Raw genomic sequence first — 23,862 nt, forward strand, 5'->3', positions numbered from 1 at the left:
CTATAGTTGTAGAAATCTCATGATACAATTGATGTTTACCACTTAAAAACTATATATATTATTAAATCCTCTGTTATATTTTATTTGATACATGAAAAATAAAGAAGCATATGTATAACAACTTAAAAAGAAGAATATGTATAGCACACTTTCATAGAATATCTTGATTACTGCATTTTAGTATAATTGGTTTCATTTATAATCTTATGCATATTTCATGCATTTAAAACATGATAATAAAAAGGGCTTTCTAGGCTTTGTCAGACTGCCAAGGGGATCCATGCCATAAAAAAGATTAAGAATATTATGTACTTTGGAATCATGGTTAAGAACATGTAGACTGGTGTCACATTGCTTGAGTTCAAATTTTGCTCTGTCACTTACAGTATGACTTTGGCTAAATTATGGATACTTTTTTTGTGCCTCAGAATCTTCATGTGTAAAATGGAGATATACCTATCTAAAAATCTTGCTGTGAAGATAAAGTAATATTTGTAAAGGGCTTAACACAGTGCCAGACGCAGAGTATGTTATCTATCTCCACATCCACCCAGATGAGGATTTCATTCAAATCCTATTTACAGTTATCCTGTATACACAGTAGATTTATTTTTTTACTGTGTCATCGCTAAAGTTTTAAATTATATTATTAAATATTGGCTAGTTTCAAGTTAATATTTGGAAAATGCCTGTGTGATATAAGGAAGAACTGGACAATGAAGATCCATATGCCTTCTATCCAGATTAAAGAGGGGGAAACTTATTTTAAAAAAGAATAAACATAAAACTTATTATCCAAACCAGGACACTTTTGAGAGTGAAAGAATGCAATTACTATACCAGGAAACTAGGCAAACTGGAATTGTTCCAGCTAAAACAACATGTCTAATTATACTACTTTTATGTTCCTTGTGAGCTTTTTCCTTATTTGATTCCCTTCCTTCTGCATCTAGAGAAAATCACTAGTTTGATTCTGTGATTATCATTATTTTGGTTTAATTTATAGATTTACTTATGTCTCCACCCTTAAGCAAGATATTTTTTTACCTTTATAGCAGGTTCTTTATAGAAGTGGAATCCTACTGTAATATCATTTTGTTAATTGCTTTGTTGCTTATCATTGTTAGATTCATTCATGTCCATGGACTTGCAATATTTTTTCCACTGTTGTATTTGTTAGAAAGCAATAGGAAGTTAATAAAGTTTTTGATACTTAAAAGTGACATGGTGACATAACAAAAACCTACAATGTAAGAGTGGCTTTGGAAATGGAAGAGGGCAGAAGGTGGGAAGATGTGGAGGAAAGTGGTAGAGAGTTTGAGAGCCTTAAAGAAATTGCAGATGCATAATAACATTGAAGAGGCTGCAGATGAGGTCTTAACAGATTAGAATAGTCTACTGGAAACTGAATGGGCATAAAGTATAGCAAATTTGTCACCTGCAATTATGTGCAAAGTAGAAAATATGCTTAACAAACTGGGTGATCTAGCTAAGGAGATTTCCAGCCAGAATGTTAAAGATGTCACCTGGTGTCTTCTTGTTTCTTATAGTAAACCATAAGGAGAGAGATAAGTTAAAGGATGGTCAAAAGGAGCCAGAACGTGTGATATTTGAAGATTCCCAGCCTCTCCAGGTGACAGATATAAAATTAGGAAATGGGTCAGAACAAAGAACAAGCTAATGTTGTAATGGGATGACTGTTTTTGGAGAACGTTGGGAGAGAATAAGTGTGTTTTGCATATGAGAAGAATATGAGTCTTTGACGGCCGTATTGTAGTAGCTAGCCTCCTGGTATTTGTGCTTTGCTGTTCCCTGCCACACTGTATCAGGGGCCATCTGTGGGCCTAATAATATACAGAAGTAATGATATATCAGTTTGAGTGATTTTGACTTCTCTCTCTTGGATCACTTGCTCTGGGGAAAGCCAGGTGCCATGTTGTAAAGAAGCTGGGGAAGTCCTGTGAGTGACCCATCTTGGAATTGGATCTTTTATCACCTTCATTAGACTGCAACCCAGCCAACAGCTTGACTGCAAACTCATAAGACCCTGGGCCAGAACACCTAGTTAAGCCACTCCTGGATTCCTGACTCTCAGAAACTGTGAGGTAAATATTTTTAGTGTTAATGTATTATACAGCAATAGTTAACTGATATAAGTTCACACATTACTTTATGTCTTTTAAGTAAGCCTCTTTTTAAAAAATATATTTTTATTGATTTCAGAGAGGGAGAGAGAGCTAGAAACATCAATAATGAGAATCATTGATTGGCTGCCTTCTGCACGGCCCTCTCCCCCCGCCCCCCAACACACACACACACACACACACACACACACACACACACACACACACTGGGGATTGAGCCCTGACCATAATCAAACTTTGGCTTCCTGGTTTATAGGTAGATAGATGCTCAACCAGTGAGCCATGTCAGTCAGGTTTAATTAAGTAAGCCTCTTTTAATCTACAATTTTCTCTGTCTTCTTTCTTCCTCTCCTGCAACCTACTGGTTGACCTTAACTTGTCCCATGATTTTCTATAGATTGAATTTTACTGATTGTTTAGCCATACTGTTTAACATGTTCTCTATATTTCCTAGTATCAGGTTCAATTTTTCTGGCAATATTTTTAAATAGGATATGGTATGTTTTTCCATTAAAAAGCATATAGTTTCTGGAAGGTGGGGGGGGGGCGGTTAGAGAGCACCCAAAGGACTTGTATGCATGCATATTAGCATAACCAATGTACCCAGACACTGGGGCGGGGGAGGGGGTGTGAGGGTGGGGGAGAGGTTTGCTTGGGGGGGGGTGCGGGGGAAGGGGTCAATTGGGGAAAAAGGAGACATGTAAAACTTTAGACATTAAAAAAAAAGGCATATAGTTTCCTTGTTTGTCATGTTAATGTAAAATGAATAAATCCATTTATTCCTTCTGAATCACAAAATGGCATTGTATAATTTGTGTAAATTGCAGGAGTTATTACACCAATTAATCAGATAGATGGTATAGTCCTAGATAAAACTATGGTAATGTGTAAAACAGGGAAGGTTTAGACTCGCAGTGGTTCTCAACCTTTCTAATGCTGCGACCCTTTAATACAATTCCTCAGGTTGTGGTGACCCCCAACCATAAAATTATTTTCATTGCTACTTCATAACTGTAATTTTGCTACTGCTATGAATCGTAATGTAAATATCTGTGTTTTCTGATGGTCTTAGGCTCTACCTTTGTGACCCACAGGTTGAGAACCACTAGCAGGGTCATGCTTCTGAAGAACATGGTAGCTTGTCCTAAATTAGGAATATGAGAATAATATAGATGTATCTTATGAGACATAAATTTTTTTAAAAAGCTCCTTTAACCATTCTTAAGTAAAAGAAAATTTTTAAAAATTGCCCCCTTATAAAATGGTAATTCCAGAAGTGGTAATTGATATACTTTGTTACTTCCCTTTTTACTCTTTGTTCCATGCTTAGGATTTCTTTTCACATCACAGTAATCATACTGGTCACAATTTTGCATCCTGCTCTTTTAATTTAGAAAATAAACATTTTCCATTAGAAAGATTAGTCTATTGGCTTAAAAAAAAAACACACCTATATTTCACTAGATATAAATGATAGAATTTGACCAATCTCTAATTGTTCTTAAATTTTTACCTAATTGTTGCTACAACTAACATTTTTGTCCATAATATTTATTTAAGTGGTATTTTTAAGAGGGAGAGATGGACAATACAACAGAAGTTTCCATCTTATCAGAGGTTTATGCCTAATTAGGAAAATATAAATGGTGGGGGGAATTACAAAAGCACTGTATAAGAAATCATATAATGATAATATATATTAAGGTAAGAAAAAGTAGTAGAATGTCTTAGAAGAAGGAGCTCATCAGAAAAACATTTTGCCAAGATTATGGAGCAAGACTTGGGAAAGTGATGTTTTAATGATTGAAATGGTTCAGGTAGGTGGGGGTGTTCAGGTCAGTTTGGGTGTTGGAGGAGGAGGTAACTTTCTGTTAAAGTTCTTAAGGAGTATTTGAGAATACTTGTCACTCAGGAAGCCCTCATCTCAAAGGTGTATGGTAAGCAAACAAGACTTTTATCAAAGATTAGACTCCTAACTCTCCTGCCCAAAACTACCAAATTTCTTTTTAATCTCGATCATCCACATCTTTTTCCCCTTTCATAATCCTCCTTTCTTTATATCTTTGTCAAAGATTCTCATCTACTTTAAGTAATGGAAATAGGTAAACCCTCTACTACAAGGCATGTAACCCATACAAAACATTACAGTCTGTAGAATATTTTTTAAAACTAGGACATGCTATCTTAGAACATACAATGTATGCATTCTAATCTTTAAAAAATAGAAATAAGCCCTAGCTGGTTTGGCTCAATGGATACAGCATCAGCCTGAGGACTGAGGGGTCCCAGTTTCAATTCCAGTCAATGGCACATGCCTGGGTTTCAGGCTCAATCCCCAGTAGGGGGTGTGCAGGAGGTAGTCAATCAATGATTCTCTCTCATCATTGATGTTTCTATCTCTCTCTCTCCCTCTCCCTTCCTCTCTAAAACCAATTTCATTGGTTGGACTCTCCAGTTCATTTCAGAATGTTTAGTATCTCTAGCCTCTGCCCAGTAGCATCCCAAGTAAATGCCTCCACTTACTTTCAAATATCTCTGAATATATTTAAAAAAATAAAAAATAGAAATGAGCATTAAAGAATATTAACCAAGGGTTATCAACTTGCCATACTCCAAGTAAGAAACATTAACACCCCTAATCTATTAAAAATAATAAGAAAATAATAAATAATGGCTGTGATTGGTATACTCTAGCAGGAATGGATCCCATCCTGGTAATAATTCCAATCTAACTGGCACGTAGGACATGCTTTGTGAACCTCAATGAGGCTGCCAGGTTTAGGACAGTTGTAAGAACCAGTGTCAGAAATGAAAGAGTAAGGCTTCACAAAATGTGTCATCGCTGACAGTCTGATAGCCATTTTCTTTCTGCACCTTTTCTTCCTCAAGGATAGCAGCTGCTTCCCACAGACTCACAGGCAGAGGACTCCAATCTGTCTACCACACTCACCAAGTGCAGGGGCCCTGGGGCTTGCCTATTTACAACTTTCCCCTTCACAGCAAAGCGGAACCCTCAAGGAAGTGCTGAATCCCTCCACAGCAAGAAGTTCCACAATTTTTGCAGCTCCCTGCCCCCAACTGTTTCCAAGGTTAGTACTTAAGATTCCTGATTGCCCTAACCGGTTTGGCTCAGTGGATAGAGCGTCGGCCTGCGGACTGAAGGGTCCGGGTTCGATTCCGGTCAAGGGCATGTACCTGGGTTGCGGGCACATCCCCAGTAGGGGGCGTGCAGGAGGCAGCTGATCGATGTCTCTCTCTCATCGATGTTTCTAACTCTCTATCCCTCTCTCTTCCTCTCTGTAAAAAATCAATAAAATATATTAAAAAAAAATTCCTGATTGTTATGCTATTTTCTCCACCCACAAAACATAACCCTAACCCAACCCATACACTCATCTCTAGCCGCCTTTCTAGTATTTTGGATGGCTCAGATCTCTGATTCCCAGGGTCTTTCGACCATTTATTTATAGCTTGGATATCATGCTTTCCAAGTGGTTTGATGAGGGTGAAATATAACATCTATAGCCACCTCTGCCTGCCCAACCTCCTTAACTTCTGCAGCTTCTTAGTGTCCCTCAGTTCCCGCTTTGTGACAAACTAGACCCATAGATGAAACCGCAGGCCGTCTTGACGTAAGCGAAGATCTCCAAATTGTGAGATTAATTTCCGGAATAAAGATCCTCTGGATATCCATTTCAATCCTGCCTCTAATGCTGGCTCATTAGAGCCAAAGAAAAAGACAGAGAGAGTTGACGAGTACAGATTTGGGGGACAGAAAAAGGCACACACACACAATTAAGAGATATACAGGAGTTTTTACTTTCTTTGAACTGATGATATATGTGTATATATATTTTAAACTAAAAGGAAACCGTTCATATTGTAAGTATTGAACAGGCAGAATTCTCTTCCTGGTTTCTCCGCTGTTGGTAGATGTTCTTCTGGTTTCAGCCGGTCTCTCTGAAGAGTGAGGCAACTTCTCAGATCAAACCCCACCGCCCTGCAGAAAGGTAGAGCGGGAGGGCCACTCACGCAGGGCGCGAAGATGACAGAGGCACAGGTCTCTAACGATCCGTCAAGTGTCCAAAAAGAGCCAGCCAAAAACCTGGAAGGTAAAAAGAGAAAGGGCGTGGCTGCGCTGAGACAATTCCTGTGTGGTCTCAGCCCGTCACCGCCCGAGGTTTTATCCCTCACTAATCCGCTGGGTCTGGGGTCGGCTCCTTCCCCATTCACCACCCTGCGCCTCCATCACCTCCCAGAGTAAGGATGCGCTCCTGCCCACACCACCCGACCTACCTCAGATCCTCGCAGGCGCCACAATGGGGAGCCGCCCGCTCACCCACCTACCTGCTCTGCGCCTGCGCCTCCCACCGCCCCCCGCGCGCTCTCAAGGTCAGCCCCGCCCCCGCCTCTACCCTAGCGCCTTGGAAGGGGCTGTGGAGGACGTCTTGCGTTTCCTCACCTCTGCGTGGCGTGGGGTCGACGCCGCTCAGGAGAGGGGCGGGACTTCCTGTCCCGCGCGGGCAGAACTTCCGGAAGAGCCGGAAGACCCTCTGCCTCGTAGAGTCAAGAGGTTCCCGGCCGCAGGATAGGGAGGCGAGGTCCTGGACGGTTGCGGTGACTCCAGGGCCGGTACCTGTGCTTGGCGTCATGGTGAGTCCTTCTGGGAGGCTGGAGTAACACCAGTGGGATGGAAGGGCCCGGAAGTCAGTCCTGGGAAGGGAGCCGGTCGAGTGCCCCGCTGAGGATGGAGTGGGCGGGAGCCATGGGATGAACCGCCGGGCAAGACCCACCTACCATGCAGCGCCGGAGCGCCTGGGCCCCTGAGAAAACACCTTCTGCCCTGCCTAACCGCGAGTTCTGTCCAGCAGTACGGAGCAGTAGCCAAAATGTTCGTGGCCCATTCACAGTGTACGGCGCGTGGTCCCAGAGTTGACCTTGCCCGGTTGGTCGTTGCAGGTGGTCCCAGAATTGACCTTGCCTGGCTGATCTTCTCTGCCTCTCCTTAGCTGCAGAGCAGTGGCCAAAACTTCAGATCTTAGAAATGCCTTTAGCATCGTTTCAGGCGGACACTACGGATCCCCATGTAGAGGATGAACGCCTGTCACTTAAAGAAACGGCAAGGTCAGCTCTTATCTTTCCAACCCAGCCCTTTTGGAATTGGAAAACGTGCCAAATAAAAAAAAATCCGGACTTAGTAAGGAAAGACTGAACTCGAAAGGAATATTGCAAGGTGTGGGGGAAGGGCCTATTACAATAGAGAGAATGCCTTGACCGTAGACCTGCAAGTGTTTCAAAAGTTAGGCAAGAGGGGATTTTCTCTTATAGAGAGGAGGAAACAAGGCTAAAAAGAACCGGATGTGCAGAAGTGCGAAGAAAGGGTTTATGGCCTGATAGTAGATCAGAGATTGTTTTACCCTCAGATCAGCCTACCTGTAAAGGAGTTAAGCGGTTGTATACTGTTTCAGTATGAGGGTGGGCCAAAGTTCAGGGAACTGAGGGAAGGATCTTAAGCAGAATTTGGGTAACCAACATTTTATTCCAGTTCATCTACAGGGGCAAGCCGTTCAGCTAGTCATTTATGAAGCAAAGTATGTGAATTTGCAGGTTTATGTCTGGCCTTGTCATATGTAAAATAGGGGGTCTTCTGTTAGCTTTACACAAGTCTTATGGGGACTAGTGGTTCTTTGCAGTAAGTCATTTCTAGAATACAAAAGGGAGGGGTGGGGGAGGGTGAATTTCTTAACCTTTGCTGTTTTTCAGTGTCATAGGGGTCCAGTAAAATTCAACATTGTCAGTATCTTGACTATATAAAAGATTTCAAATCCTCATCTGGAAGGGATTCTTTCTTGGAATTTAGTTTCAGTTCGCCATGCCTTTTTAGGACTAAATATTGACATTGTTCAGCTATTGTGTATGATGATTGACTTTTGAATGACTTTTAGAGACTTAACTGAATGTGAAACAAAAGAAACCCCAAATAATGTGGTTCCTAGCACACTCTACTATGCTATGACTACTAACTTCTGACTTTTTTGGGCTGTGTGTGTGTGTGTGTGTGTGTGTGTGTGTGTGTTAACCTCAATGAATAATACAGTATTATTTTTTCTTTTCTTTAGTATCAATGAAATTAGTGAAAGGGAACAGTCAAACTGGAAGGAGCCAAAGATAATAATTACTACCCCCCTCACCACCAATTTTACAGAAGGAAGAATCTGAAGTTTAGAAATAGGCAACGATTTACCTAAACTAACAATAGTTGGCATAGTCTGTATTAAAATTCAGATCATTTCTTAAACATAAGCTGTTTTGACTCCTTGGTCTTAAAAGTTAAGATAGAGTGTAATGAAATCCTTGAATTCATAATAATCACAGAGAAGCTGAACGTGAACTTACTCTCAGTATTCTGTGATGCTAAAAAAGGTAGCTTTGTTTTAAGCTAAGGTAAACTCATGCTGTTTCTCAAAATGTAACTTAAGAGAATGTCACCTGGAGAATGTCATCAGCAGCCAGGTAGTTGACTTTCTCCATTCAGGTATTGCTTATATTTCTAAATTAATGTACTTAACTCCACTTAAGCTTTCCCAGATATGTAATTGATAATGTCTGTATGTGTACTGGTTGTCAATGCTTGGAATCCTTCATAAGAAAGGATTTAGCCATTAAAGGAAGTTGACAAGGGTTGAATTTATTTAGGATTCAGCTTGATTGAATTGAAAACTTTTGCAGTGATTGAAATGATATGGAAACGATGCAGTACTTGAATTCAGAAGACCCAGATTCTGCCCATCATTAGTTATATGAATTTGGCAAAATTACCCAACTTATATAAGAGTTCCATTTTCCTCTTAGATAAGAGAAATGGGTCTTGATAGGAATTAGAACACCTAATTTATGATTCTTTGACTTCACTCAGGACTTTTTCAGAATAAGTACATGTTTTTTATTAAATAAGGCTTAGTCTGATTTTCACTTTTTCCCCCCATGTTGATTTCCCAAGTTTGATTTTTTTTTAACCATTCTTTTTTTTTTTTTTTTAAATATATCAGGTAGGTTGCCCTAGCCGGTTTGGCTCGGTGGATAGAGCGTCGGCCTGCGGTCTGAAGGGTCCTGGGTTCGATTCCGGTCAAGGGCATGTACCTTGGTTGTGGGCACATCCCCAGTAGGGGGTGTGCAGGAGGCAGCTGATTGATGTTTCTCTCTCATCAATGTTTCTAACTCTCTATCTCTCTCCCTTCCTCTCTGTAAAAAATTAATACAATATATTTTTAAAAAAATAATAAATAAATATATCAGGTAGGTAATAGTTGGAATGTTTATTCGTATGTTTGTGAAACAAAAGAAACCCCAAATAATGTGGTTTCTAGCACACTCTACTATCTTAAATGCTACTCCAAATAGAAAATAAAGCCTTGGGACACCTTGATTTTATTTTTGTTTTAATAGATATAAACTCATTCTGTTCTCTTATTCTCTGATTCATTATGTAGATCAAAATTCAATAAATGCCTGTGCATGTAATAAGCTTCTCCTTTTGTGAGCAGATGACAATAGGATTATATTACAGACAAAAAAAATTTGTTTCATGTTGAGAAAATGGATAGTCTGTAATAGTTTACTAAAGGAATAAAACTATATGTTTTGTTGTTTTCTTTTTGTAACTTACAAACCAACTTTAATCAAATAGACCTTTTCACCATTTAGGCTGGTTTATGGGAGAAAAGTAGATTAGAACTAACTCTTGGAATTGCAGGTATCTTATCTCATGGCTTGTTTTATCTATACAGCATCCTGTGGTAACTTTTACTGCTGGGATTGAGCTATGGTCTGTTGGGGTAAAAAGGCTGTAAACCTCTGCCTTAAAGTTCATGAGAAAGTTTTCCTTTTGGGAGGTGATGAGGGTGTTGGAAAGAGAATGTGGTAAATATTATAAGGGAAATACATGTAATGTGCTCAAAGAGTACAGAGGAAAGAATTTAATTCTAACTGGAGAGGGGGCAATGGTAGTCGGTGACTTCAGCTGCATTTTAAAAAGTGGGTTAGGGCGCTAGTTCTCAAATTTGAGTTTGTTTAGGATTCACCTATGATGCTTGATAAAAATGCTTATCTAGATCCTGTTATTGGAGGGTGGAGTTTTAGATTCTTATTTTTAATGAGTTTTACAGTTAAGCCTGAAACTGGTGGTCCTTAAACCACACTTTAAGAGAACTGTACTGTAGACATTAGAGACTTTGATGACGGTATTAGAGGTTTTTGTGCTTACTGGTAATCAGACATCTTCCGTTTGTTGATGTGGTGGATTATTTTAATTGAATTTTGAATGTTGAACTAGCCTCACATACCTGGAATAAATCCCACTTAGCGGTGTATACTTTTTTTTATATGTTGTTGGATTTGATTTCCTAATATTTTGTTTAGGATTTTTTGCATTTATATTCATGAGAGATGTTGTTCTGTAGTTGTGTTTTTTTCCCCCTTATTATGTCTTTGTCTAGTTTCGGTATTAGGGTAATGCTGGCCTCATAGAATTGGTTAGGAAGTATTCCCTCTGTTTCTATCCTCTGAAAGAGATTGTAGAGATTTGGTATAATTTCTTCCTTAAATGTTCAGTAGAATTCATCAGTGAACCCATTGGAAGGTTACTGATTATTGATTCAATTTCTTTAATAGATAAGAGACCTATTCAGATTGTCTACTTCTTTTGTCATTACTGACAAATTGTATCTTTCAAGAAATTGGTCCATTTTACCTAGGTTATAAAATTTGTGGGCATAGAGTTGTTCTTAATATGTTCCTTATGAGACTTTAGGTGTCTAATTCCTATCAAGACCCATTTCTCTTATCTGATGTCTCCTTTCATTTCTGATATTAGTAATTTGTGTCTTTCCTTTTTATCTTAGTTACTCTGGCTGTAGGCTTATTGATTTCATTGATCTTTTTGAAAAACTAGCTTTTGGTTTCATTAATTTTTCTCTGTAGGTGTCCTGTTTTCAGTTTCATTGAATTTTGCTCTAATTCATATTATTTCTTTTCTTCTGCTTACTTTGGATTTAATTTGCTCTTTTACTAATTCCCTAACGTGGAACCTTAGGTGATTGATTCTAAATGTTTTCTAATATATGCGTTCAATGTTATAAATTTCCCTCTAAAAATTTATCCCATAAATTTTAAAACTTTTTAAAAATAAATGTTTTTATTGATTTCAGAGAGAGGAAGGGAGAGACAGAGAGAGAAACATCGATCCACTGCCTCCTGCAAGCCTCCTACTGGGGATCTAGCCTGCAACCCAGGCATGTGTCCTGACCAGGAATTGAACTGACCGTCTTCTGGTGACTGGAACAATGTGCAACCACTGACCCACACTGGCTGGGCTGCATCCTATAAATTTTGATAAATTGTGGAGGGTTTTTTTTTATTTGTTCAAAATATTTTTAATTTCTCTTGAGATTCCTCTTTGAACCATGGGTTATTTAGAAATATTTGATCTCCACATATTTTGGGATTTCCAGTTATCTTTCTGTTATTGATTTATACTTTAGTTCCATTGTGACCTGAGAACAGACATTCTATGATTTCTTTGAAGTTTGTTAAAGTGTGATTTATGGTCCCGAATATAGTCTATTTTGGTGAATGAACATGTGTAGCTTGAAGGATGGGTTTTGGTCAGGTTTTATCAGATAATCACATAGTGGCTGAGGTTCAGGTTTATTCTCAGTTCTCTAGCTTTTCCTCTGACTTCTCTCATTTACTACTTTCCAAAAGAAGCTTAGTTCAGGTAATAGTAGAGACAGTTCTCTTGGTTAGTTTTTGGTTGATTCAGGTTAATTCCTAAGACCCAGTTTATACTTTGGTTTTTGGTCCACTTTCTAAATAAGTTGGTTCTTTTATTTGCTCTGAGATAAAAGCTCAAAGCAAAATTAATTGATTTTAGAAAAATCGGAAGATATTCTAAAGTGTTCATTTCTAAGAGAGAATTTATTATTTTTTTTTACTGTTGTGCCATGGTTTTGTCCATCTTACAAAATCAGGAATGAACACAACTTGCCCCAAAGGAACTTTGAAGAAATAAATTTGTCTGTAAATTGCCATTTCTGGAAATGAACATTCTCTTGCTTTAAATTGCAATGGTTGTCCCTTTTGTTTCAGCAAACATTTAAAAATCGTGCTTTTATCTAAAAAGTATTCAGTTATTCATTATTTGTTAAATGCCATCTATATGTCAGGTATTGTTTTTGACAACAGAAATATAACTGTTTAAAAAACAGTTCTTTTATGGGGCTTATATTTTATTGGGACAATCTGATGGTAATCACATGAGACATAATATGTTAGTCATGGTTAATGCAACAGAAAGATAAAGCACAGTCATTTAAATAGGGCATTTGGAGAAAGCCTCAAGAATAAGGTGATATTGGAACAAATATGAAAAAGTGTGTGTGTGTGTGTGTGTGTGTGTGTGTGTGTATCTCCAGCCTATATGCCTATATTTTATTGAATAAACTGCATTTTTATATCATATATTTTTAGTTTTTTAGGTTACTACATTTTTTGAGATAATACAATTCATTCACTCAGAATATCCTGATGTGACATTCATATCTTACATAAAACAGACTTAGTAATTCTATTGTTAAAATAGATTAAATATCTTTCATGTTTTGGCCATAAACAAAAGATTTACGAAAACCTGAAACAGTTTCAACTTTTGATACTTGGATATTGAGACTCAAGATCCTTATGTCTGATTATAATGTTTTATTTAAAAAATATTTAGATGTTATGTAAATCAATCTGCTCATACAAGCGTATCTTTAAAAGTGACTTTGGGAAAAGTACAATAAACATATTGCTTGAACTGGATAGTACATTAAATATGTGCCTTGAATAAATAGTCTGCTTGAACTAGAACTAGATGACCTCTATAGTTTAACTCACAGTTCTGTGATTTTGAATATGTGGATTTGTGAATATTATTGATGCACATTTAGTTGAATATACATTGAGGGAACAAAAAAAGGAGGGAATAGTCAACTTATATTAAGATCAAGAAGAGTTTCATAAAGGATTGATTGGACTAGGCTTTTAAGGATAAGTAGAAGTATGTCATACGGATAAGAAGTTGAATTTTTTCCTCAATAACAATAATAGCTACATTTACTTAGTGATTAAAATTTATCTGCTCTACTTATATTAACTCATTTAAATCTTTTTTTAAAAAATAAATCATTATTCAGATTATTACAATTGTTTCTCCTTTTTCCCCCCATAGCTCCCCTCCACCCGGTTCCCACCCCACCTTCTGCCCTTACCCCCCCCCACTATCCTCATCCATAGGTGTATGATTTTTGTCCAGTCTCTTCCTGAACCCCCCATACCCCTTTCCCCCTGAGAATTATCAGTCCACTCCCTTTCTATGCCCCTGATTCTGTTATATTCACCAGATTATTCTGTTCCTCAGGTTTTTAATTCATTTGATTTGTAGGTTCACTTGTTGATAGATACGTATTTGTTGTTCATAATTTTTTTATCTTTACTTTTTTCTTCTTCCTCTTCTTTAAGAATACCTTTCAGCATTTCATATAATACTGGTTTGGTGGTGATGAACTCCTTCAGCTTTTTCTTATCTGTGAAGCTCTTTATCTGCCCTTCAATTCTGAATGATAGCTTTGCTGGGTAGAGTAATCTTGGTTGTAGGTTCTTGCTATTCATCACATTGAAAATTTCTTGCCACTCCCGTCTGGCCTGCATAGTTTCTGTTGAGAAATCAGCTGACAGCCGTATGGGTGCTCCCTTGTAGGTAATTAACTGTTTTTCTCTTGCTGCTTTTAATATTCTCTCTTTGTCTTTTGCTCTTGGCATTTTAATTATGGTGTGGTCCTCTTTGGATTCCTTTTGTTTGGGGTTCTGTGCGCTTCCTGGACTTGTAAGTCTATTTCTTTCACCAGGTGGGGGAAGTTTTCGGTCATTATTTCTTCAAATAGGTTTTCAGTATCTTGCTCTCTGTCTTCTTCTGGCACCCCCATAATTCTGATGTTGGTACGCTTGAAGTTGTCCCAGAGTCTTCTTACACTATCTTCAACTTTTTGGATTTTTTTTTGCTTTTTGCTTTTTCGGTTGAGTGTTTTTTGCTTCTTTGTATTTCAATTATTTGACTTGATTCTTGTGTTCCTCTAGTCTGTTTTTGGGTCTCTGTATAATATTTTTTATTTCAGTCAGTGTATGTTTAATTTCTAGTTGGTCCTTTTTCATATCTTCGAGGGTCTCGTTATATTTATAGGCCTTTTCTAGGATATTCTTGAAAAGCCTTATAGCCATGGTTTTGAATTCTATATCCAGTCGTTTGTTTTCCTCCATTTCTTTCGTTTGTGATCTGTTTCTTTGACACTGCATTTTCACTGCTTCCCTGAGTTGGTAGGGTAGATTTGTGTGCTAGGTTTCCAATATGGCCCAGTGGGTCGCCCTCCCCAGTTAACCTGAGGTGGACACTCTTGGTGCACCCCTTTGTGGACTGTGTGTACAGCCTTGTTCTAATGAAGTCTTGATTGTTGTTGGTATCACTGGGAGGAATTGACCTCCAGGCCAGTTTTCTGTAAGGATCAGCTGTGTCTATGCTGGGAGAAGTTCGGTGCTGGAGACAGCCTTATAGGATTAGACTTGCCAAATTGCAATAGCCTCTGTGCTCAGCTTGGATGGGGTGGAGTCTCAGGGCGGAGCAGACAGTCTTGGCTTCCCGTCAACCTTGCCCTTGCGCGCACATGCGCACCTTCAGACCTCTGCCTTCCCCGGCTCCAGAGTCTCCACCCGAGAGTCCAGATTCCCTACACAAGAGCGTGGGTCCCCAGGGGCTCGCCTGAAACTGGGGTTCAGTGCAGTCAGAACTGGGGCTCAGTGCTGTCAGGAGCTTCTGACTCCCTTCCACTAGGGAAAGCCTGTGGCAACCTCCGCAGCCTTTGTGCGCACTGGTATGTGCGCGCCCCAGACCTCTGCCTTCCCCGGCTCCCGAGTCTCCGCCCGAGAGTCCAGATTCCCCCGCAAGAGCGTGGGTCCCCAGGGGCTCGCCTGGAACTGGGGTTCAGTGCAGTCAGAAATGGGGTTAAGTGCGGTCGGGGGCTTCCTTCCCTCTTCCGCCAGAGAAAGTCAGCCAGGCTCTCAGCTGCCCATCCCTCTGCGCGCACAAAGACCCTTTGCTGTACCTTCAATTCTCTGTGAGCTTTTCTCTTTCCTTCTAGTTGTAGAATTTTCACTCAGCCAGCTTTCCTGTGGTTCTGGATGGTGTCCGTTCTGTCTTTTAGTTGTAGTTTTGAAATTGTTGTGCGAGGCAGCAGTTTAGGTGCTTTACCTATGCCGCCATCTTGGTTTCTCCCCATTTAAATCTTTATGAGTAGTTAAATCTTGGGATTTTTTAAACCTTTTTTATCTTCTGGATTTTTAAAAAATTTATTTTAATATTTAGTTTTCAATTACAGTTGACATACAATATTAATTAGTGTCAGGTGTATAATATAGTGATTAGTCATTTATATAAATTACGAAGTGACCACCTCGATAAGTCTAGTACCCATTTGATACCATACATAGTTATTACAATATTATTGACTCTATTCTTTAGATTGTACTTTACATCCCTGTGACTGTATTTAGAATTGGACATTTTGTACATATTAATTCCTTCCCCTTTTTCACCCATTTCCCTAACCACCCCACCCCCCTTCTGGTAACCATAAAATGTTTTCTATATCTGTGAGTTTGTTTCTGTTTTGTTTGTTCATTTATTTTGTGTGTTTTTTTTAGATTCTACTATATGGTATTTGTCTTTTTTTGTCTGATTTATTTCACTTAACATAATACCTCTAAGTCCATCTACGCTTTTACAGATGGCAAAATTTCATTCTTTTTTATAGCTGAGTAATATTTTATTGTATACTAGAGGCCTGGTGTACGAATTTGCTCACAGGTGGGGTCCCTCAGCGTGGCCTGTGGAGATCTGGCCTCAGCTCGCGCCCCCAGCCTCGCAGCCCCGCCTGGCACCCCACCTTGGCGTGGCACCGCCCCCTCACCTGCTCCACCATCTGCCTGCAGGGTGATTGATTGGGGCCGGGGCCCCCCGCCCCCTCCCTTCCAGCTCCCTTAGTGTCTGGGAGCTGGGTGGTGGCCCCGCCCCCACCACTCCCACTGGTTGCCGCCTGTGGGGTGATCAGTGGAGCAATCAGGTCCCCCCTTGCACCCCGCCTTGGCCTGGCACTGCCCGCTCACCTGCTCACCTGCTTCACCATCCTGCCGCAGTCCTGCTCTCCTCGGGGACCATTGGGCCCGCAGCGCCTCCACTGCTGCCCACTGCCAGCACTGCGTCCCCGACACCCGCCATGTTCCATGCTGGCCCCTGGTGGTCATCGAAAGTCATAGTGAGCAGTCGAATGCCCAGTCGAATGACCGCCCGGGGCAATTTGCATATTAGGCTTTTATTATATAGTATATGTACTACATCTTCTTTGTCTAATCATCTATTGATGGACACACTGGTTGCTTCCATATCTTGGCTATTAAAAATAAGGTTGCAGTGAACATAGGGATACATATGTCTTTTCAAATTAGTGTTTTGGATTTCTTTGGATAAATACCCAAAAGTGGAATTTCTGGGTCATATTTTACAGATGTAGGAATAGAGGCACAGCGAGATTAGAATAACTCATCCAAAGTCATACAGCTAGTGGAATTAATTTTAATCCAGACTGGACACTGTAACTGTACTTTTGTGTCAGTCTTATTATTTTTGGTAAGTTTCAACATATGAAAAAATTGAATTTAAAAAATATTTTTCTGTAGAAATAATATAGTTTCTGATTATTATATTTCTAGAAAATCTTTCCCAACCCAGTTAATAACTAATATTACATCTTAAATAGTGTTAGAGAAATTAATTACTACTTATTTCTAAGTACCTGCAGAAAAGTCCATTGGTGGAACTCAACCAAAATCTAGCCAGGTGGAACCACTCATTATTTTGGATCATGTCATTTATTCTCTTTGAGTAAATATGTCTAAACATATCTTCCTTTTCTGTCTGTCAGAGGGCTACTTCTTTAACCTCGTAAGCTTAGTTCAAATGTCACCTCTGAACCAGACATTCCCAGCTCTCCCAGGCAGATCGATTGATCTTTCTATCTATCTAGCTAGCTAGCTAGCTATCATCTATCTATCTATTTTTAAAATAGATTTTTATTGATTTCAGAGAGGAAGGGAGAGGGGGAGAAAGAGAGAGAAACATCAATGATGAAACATCCTGCATGCTCCCCACTGGAGATTGAACCAGAAACCCAGGTGTGGCATAGCCCTGACCAGGAATCAAGCCATGACCTCCTGGTCATAATAGGTCGACACTCAACCACTGAACCACCTTGGCCAGGCTCCCACATAGATTTAATTACTTTGTTTCTTGGAGGGCTCCCATAACAGTGGCACTGACCTCTGCAATATCACTTATCACATATTATTTGTAGGTGGCAGTGAGGGGTGGTTAACACTTTAATATTTGATAAAACCAGTACATGATGGAGAGAAATGAGTTGTCTTCTCATCTTGAACTTAAATTGGTTCCCATGCCTAATCATATTATAGCCATATCAGTGATATCTACATATCAAAAGATAGAATAATTTTTAGATAGGTTTTTGTCTAAAAAAGAATATCAATTGGAGAATAATTTTGTTAGTTGAAAGTCTAGAAAAACAGTTTAAGTAGCTAGAATTAAACATATTTATCCAGAACTACTTAGAGAGGGAATATTTTACACTCTAGAGCAGTGATTTTCAACTGGTGTGCCGTAAGAATTTTTAAAACATGCAAAACCTGACTGTTTAGTCAGGGAAATTATACTTTTTTTCATATTGGCCAAAAAATATATAATTTTTGGTGTGCCACAGAATTTTTGTAATTAGTTTGTGTGCCATGAAATGAAAAAGATTGAAAATTGCTGCTCTGGACTTCAAACTTCAGTACTGCCTGAATGAAATGCCTCTCCATGTTACCGTTTGTTCTAAATCACTACTCACCTCTCAGCCTGCTACTAATTTGACTTTCAATGTGTCATTAAGACAGTAATTGAATGGAACACTTAGTGAATTTGAACATTGATCCACTTGGTAGTTTGTTTTACTGTAAATTAATACAACTCTTACCTTATCATTGCCAGTCTATCTCATGTAGATTGATTGTACCAGCAAAGCATGTTTCCTGTGTATTCTGAAAAGTTGAGGATGCAGCCAAGGTCCTGTCCTTGGAAAGCCTGTCTGAGTTTTGCTAGTTTATTTCCTTGAGTTTCCTTCAGTCTACAACTATTCTGTCAGTGGTTCTAGGATTCTACCAGTCACCCAAACTAAAACATCCTGAAATAAACTTTGAGGCATTCCTCAGTTTTATTCTACAATTATTTTCCTTCATGTTCAGTCACACTCAAAGTTTGATTGGTTTTATTTTGATGGACTTTTATCTTTGTTTTTTCCTTCCTACTAGTTTCAATCACCTCTACCTTAGTCTTAGGTTTTCTCTTCAATTGATCAATATATTGCTCTAAGTTTCCTTATATGTTACTTGCATTATTTCGTCCTCCTACCCCTACCTGTTTAAAAGTTTTCAAGGTGGTCTTTTTAAACACATCTGCTAAATGTGTCCTCTTGGTTTTAAAGACTCAACAATCTGCCTGGCCAGCCTGGAGTAGTGGTTGAGCTTTGATCTATGAACCAAGAGGTTCGATTCCCAGTCGGGACATGCCTGGATTTTGGGCTCCATCCTGAGTGGGAAGCATGCAGAAGGCAGCCGATCAGTGATTCTCTCTCATTGATGTTTCTATCTCTTCCTCTCCAAAATCAATAAAATAAAATAAAATAAAATAAATTTTAAAAAAAGAACGATTTAAAATTCTTTTATCCTATTTCTTGTAATTCTTTGCCATATACTAAAGTCTGCTTTGGTTGAACTAGACTTTTTGCTGTTCCATGGTTACTGTATGTTCACATTTGTCATTTAGCCTCGAATTCCCTTTCTTTTATTCTGCCATCTATGTGATTTCATTTTCTACCTTATGTCTCATCTACTCTATAAAACTTTCATATCCAGATTTTTAAATTTCTATAACCCTTTGTTCATTTGAAATTGGGTTGCAATATTATCTTAATATATGTATTTATTGTTACCTAATATGATAATCTTAGATAATCTTAGCTTTTCATATTCTGTTAAGACAGATTCTTTTGTAGTAATGCCATTCATTCTTTAGCCAATATATAGTAAAGTGTTCTACTATGTGCCTTGACCTATTTTAATTGCCATTGTGCTAAATAGGAGACTTGACTTGAGCTAGTGAATACACAGTACAATATAGAGTTGATGTATTATAGAATAGTACATCTGAAACCTATGTGATTCCCCAATAAATTCAATAAAAAAATAAATATCACATTATACTATTTTAAAAAATAAATGTTATTTCCTCAGCATAGTCAATTTGAATGATGTAAAAAAAAATGTGAGAATGTACTCTTTGATGTTAGGTGAATATAAAAGTGGTTTGAACCTTAATCCCATTGGTAGAATTTAAAGCATTAAAATAGCTACAGTAATACCATAGTTGAGGTAGGTTTCAAAGACATTTAAAAAACAGTCCTGTTTAAGAACCATTTTTACTTTTTTTTTTTTATTTGACAGCTCTTTGTACATATTTGTTCCCTTTTAATTGGGCATTGCGATTTTTGCTAATTGGTTGATGAGAACTCTATACTGTATCTAGTAAGTAAAATATCCATTTGTGATGTGAGTTACAAATGTTTTTTTCTAGTTAATATTTGACAATTTTTATATTGATTCCACATGTAGAACTTCGATTTTTTTTTAATTAATGAACTTCATTTTTAAGAGCAGTTTTAGGTTTACAGCAAAATAAATTGGAAAATGCAGGGAGTTTCTATATACCCCTGTCCTTCATGTGCAAAACCTTCCCCACTATGGACATCCTACACCACAGTACTACATTTGTTACAATGATGAACAACTGATCGAACAATTTGTTACAATGAAATTTGATTTTTTTCTACTTATTTCTTAGACTGATACTTTTGAAATACTTTATTCTTTATGTTAAAAACAATCCTGTACTAATAAATCTATACTAATAAAAGGGTAATATGCTAATTAGACCTGGAAACCTTCTGGACGTCCTTCAGGACAAAACCATGGTGGCGAGGCCGAGGCAGAGGCGGTTAGGGGTGATCAGGCCGGCTGGGGGGGGGTAGTTGGGGGCAAGCAGGCCGGCAGGGGGGACCAGTTGGGGGTGAGCAGGCCGGCAGGGGAGCCAGTTGAGGGCGAGCAGGACAGTGGGGGGGCAGTTGGGGCCAAGCAGGCCAGCAAGGGGGGCAGATGGGGGTGATCAGGCTGGCAAGGGAGGGCAGTTGGGGGCGATCAGGCTGGCAGGGGGGGCAGTTGGGGGCGAGCAGGCTGGCAGGCAGAGTGGTTGGGGTGATTAGGCAAGCAGGCAGGTGAGCGGTTAGGAGCCAGAGATCCCGGATTGCAAGAGGGATGTCCGACTGCTAGTTTAGGCCCACAGGGATTGGGCCTAAACCGGCAGTCGGACATCCCCCAAGGGGTCCCAGATTGGAGAGGGTGCAGGCCGGGCTGAGGGACACCCCCCCCCCCCCGCATGAATTTCGTGCACCGAGCCACTAGTGTTTTCCTATAATAATAGTGATAACTATGACAATAACAGCAAATAGTAGTAACCCATTGACTTCTTACTCTGTGCCAGGCACTATCCTAATCACAGCTTGATTAGATAGATTGAATTATTAGCTTCATTTTATAGAAAATGAAACTGGTACAAAATGTTTAAATTACCTGTTCAAAATCAAACAACTAATAGATGGTGAATTCTAACCCAGGTGGTTTGGGTCCAGAATTTATGCTCTCAAAATATACTATTCTGTTGCTTTTTAAACATATTTTTTATGTACTTGTTTGGTAAATTAAGTTTGAGGTCAGAATTCAACCTTATTTTTGGACTGCTAGGGTAGTGATGCCACCAAAAGGGAGTATAAAGAATTGATCATCAAGGTGGGAGTAAAGCAATGGATGTGGAAGACCTTGTGGGAAATTGCTGAGATTTAAGATAAGGAAATATAATTTGGCAAGGTGAAGTGATTTTGATGGTAGGTGTTACAATGGAATGGAATGAAGTAACTATGAGGAGGTATGAGACTGTAGTAGAAGCAGTGAGAATAAGTCTTTTGAAAAGTGGTTGTGAATCTGAGGAGACAGGAGGACTATAAAGGAAAATTATTATTCTTTTGGAAAGGTAAAAAGACTTATAGGTGTTGCAGTGCTGATATGATAGCAAGGATTTAAATAGAGAAGAGATTAAAGAAGATGCAGGGAGGAAGCTATTCAGTGGTTGAGGTTCCTGAAAATCAAAGAGAGGATGGGATATGAAGCACAGATGTAGGGGATTTGCTTTGTGTGGGAATGCTCTTATTTCTGTTGGGTATGGTAAAAATCTAGAGTAGATACAGGTGATTGTGAGCTTGGTGGCAAGTGAGACTTCACATTTGATGGTATGTATTTTCTCTGTGAAATACATGTCCTCTGCTGACTGGGGAGTTATAAGTTTGAGGCAGGTTGGAGGTGTGAAGAGAGGAGGTTTGAATTTTAGCTATCATGGAGAACAGGAGAGGGACTGATGAGACCAAACTAAGGGGGTTTTGGATGTTGTTGAAGGAAGGCCCACTCACTGGAAGTTCGTGATGACAGCATGAATTAAAAATTTTTTCTAGTGACTTTCAGGCCAGTCTTGACATAATCACAATATAATTAATACTCTTTAATCGTTCACTACCACTGTAGAATAAAAAAATAGGCATACTGCTTCTAAAGTGTGGCAAGCTGCTATTTTATGTGTATTGAACAGTGAATTTGGAGAAGGATAAAATATTACTATTTTTACTTCATTTTGATACCCTTACATAATGGAGAGCATTTCTTGGGAATAAATTTTGAATGTATATGCTAATTTATTTAACTTTTGTTTACTTGGATGTGAAACTTGGGTCTTGAATGCCTAAATTCCAGAATAATACGTATTTTAATAGCAACTCCTCTTTCTTAGAGTATCATTTTCAACGTGGATAGAAAGTTTTCCATTTTGTTCTCAAATCTAACTTCATTTATTGTTAAATTTATTTGTGTTTTTTTTTTACACAGGGTGTAATAGGTATACAGCTGGTTGTTACCATGGTGATGGCCAGCCTCATGCAGAAGATTATACCTCACTATTCTCTTGCTCGATGGTTACTCTGTAATGGCAGGTAAGTCAAGTATAGGCTAATAGTGAGTAGCAGTTTCAAATCTCTAGTTAATTTACCAGGCTGATTAACTTCCTAGATAGTTAAATGCTAATTTCTATTTTCTAAAAACATGACAAAAGAAAGTTATGAGAAAAATCTAACGTCCTTATTTTTTTTGAGATATTAGTAGTTTATCTGTTTAACACACAGGTAATAGGGTCATGGTCAAGAGTTCAGTACCGCTCCCACCCCCACCCCCACCCCGTCCCTTTTTGTCCTGGCCACTGAAAATACCACATAACTTTTCTAGTTACCTTTTTTACAGGTTCGTCAACAAAAGAATGAGACTGTAAATTGCAGTGCTTAAATATTTCCACATGACCTATTATTAGTGACTCAGTTGAGAGTTTACTGTGAGTTAGGGGTTCTTTTACTGCAGAGAATTTTGAACTTTAATTTAACAAGGAGGGGGTGAAGAATTTTGTCGGATTTGATTTTGTCTACTGCACTGTAAGCTTGCTACTGTCCTCATTCCTTTACAAAGGAGCTAAGTTGCCTTGCTGAAATTGGTACAATAAAATCAAAAGTAAAGGAATATAGGAGATATAGTGTGTCAAAATCAGGAAAACTTTGTATACAGAAATACATGCCAAAATCCTATGTAATTTTGAAAGGCGAGTTATAGTTTTGGTACCATGACTATAATTTTACTCCAATTATTCATTTCCAATAAATAACCAAATTCTGTTATTGAGTCTTTTGTTTAGACCTTTTGAAGTTAGGAAACAGTGGATAGCTCTTTCTAATGATCTTCTGCAAGATAAATAATAAGCCTTTATTTCAGGACCATTCTATCAAAAAAACCTTAAATTTTCTCCATAGAATTTATTTTCTAGTTTTAATTATTTATATTCTTTCTTTGTATGCTTATACTTTGTCCATATTAGTGTTTAAATATAGAAAATGTTATTCAGATTGCTTAAAAATTTTTTGATGTGTGTGTAAAGTATGAGATCAGCTATTTGAAAGTGTATATTTTATTAGCAAAATAAATAATGACTGAAGTTTCAGTAAAGTTGAAAGCATCTATCAGAGCTATTTATAAGTGAAAAAAATCAATCGTCTATAACTGCGGTGGGGAACCTTTTTTCTGCCAAGGGACATTTGGATATTTATAACATAATTTGCGGGCCATACAAAATTATCAACTTAAAAATTAGCCTGCTCTGTTTGGTCAAACATTTAATCAACTCACTCCTAATGCCTTGGGTAGGGCCAGACCAAACGATTTTAAGGGCCTTTTACAGCCTGTGGGACAGACCTTCCCCACCATTAATCTATAACTAGATTACTTGTTATGCCTTGTGTAATCTTGTTTACTTTTTTTTGCATAG

The 23,862-nt window shown here is 38.5% G+C and overlaps 1 protein-coding gene across 5 annotated transcripts in view; it reads left to right on the forward strand.

The window, feature by feature from the left end:
• The first annotated feature begins 6,620 nt into the window (after positions 1 to 6,620).
• TMEM161B (transmembrane protein 161B) overlaps positions 6,621 to 23,862 on the forward strand; it is a 69,298-nt gene continuing 52,056 nt past the window's right edge. For 3 of the 5 annotated variants that reach the window (XM_080680639.1, XM_080680641.1, XM_080680643.1), the window contains exons 1-2: positions 6,621 to 6,797; positions 22,386 to 22,489. In XM_080680639.1, coding sequence (XP_080536765.1) covers positions 6,795 to 6,797; positions 22,386 to 22,489 — 107 coding nt within the window. In that variant the 5' untranslated portion in view covers positions 6,621 to 6,794. Of the gene's footprint in view, positions 6,798 to 7,153; positions 7,269 to 22,385; positions 22,490 to 23,862 lie in introns of all 5 variants that reach the window. The other 2 variants (XM_080680642.1, XM_080680640.1) reach the window with 1 other exon arrangement.

Source organism: Plecotus auritus (genome assembly GCF_963455305.1).
Source record: "Plecotus auritus genome assembly, chromosome: 7".
Classification (NCBI taxonomy): Eukaryota; Metazoa; Chordata; class Mammalia; order Chiroptera; family Vespertilionidae; genus Plecotus; species Plecotus auritus.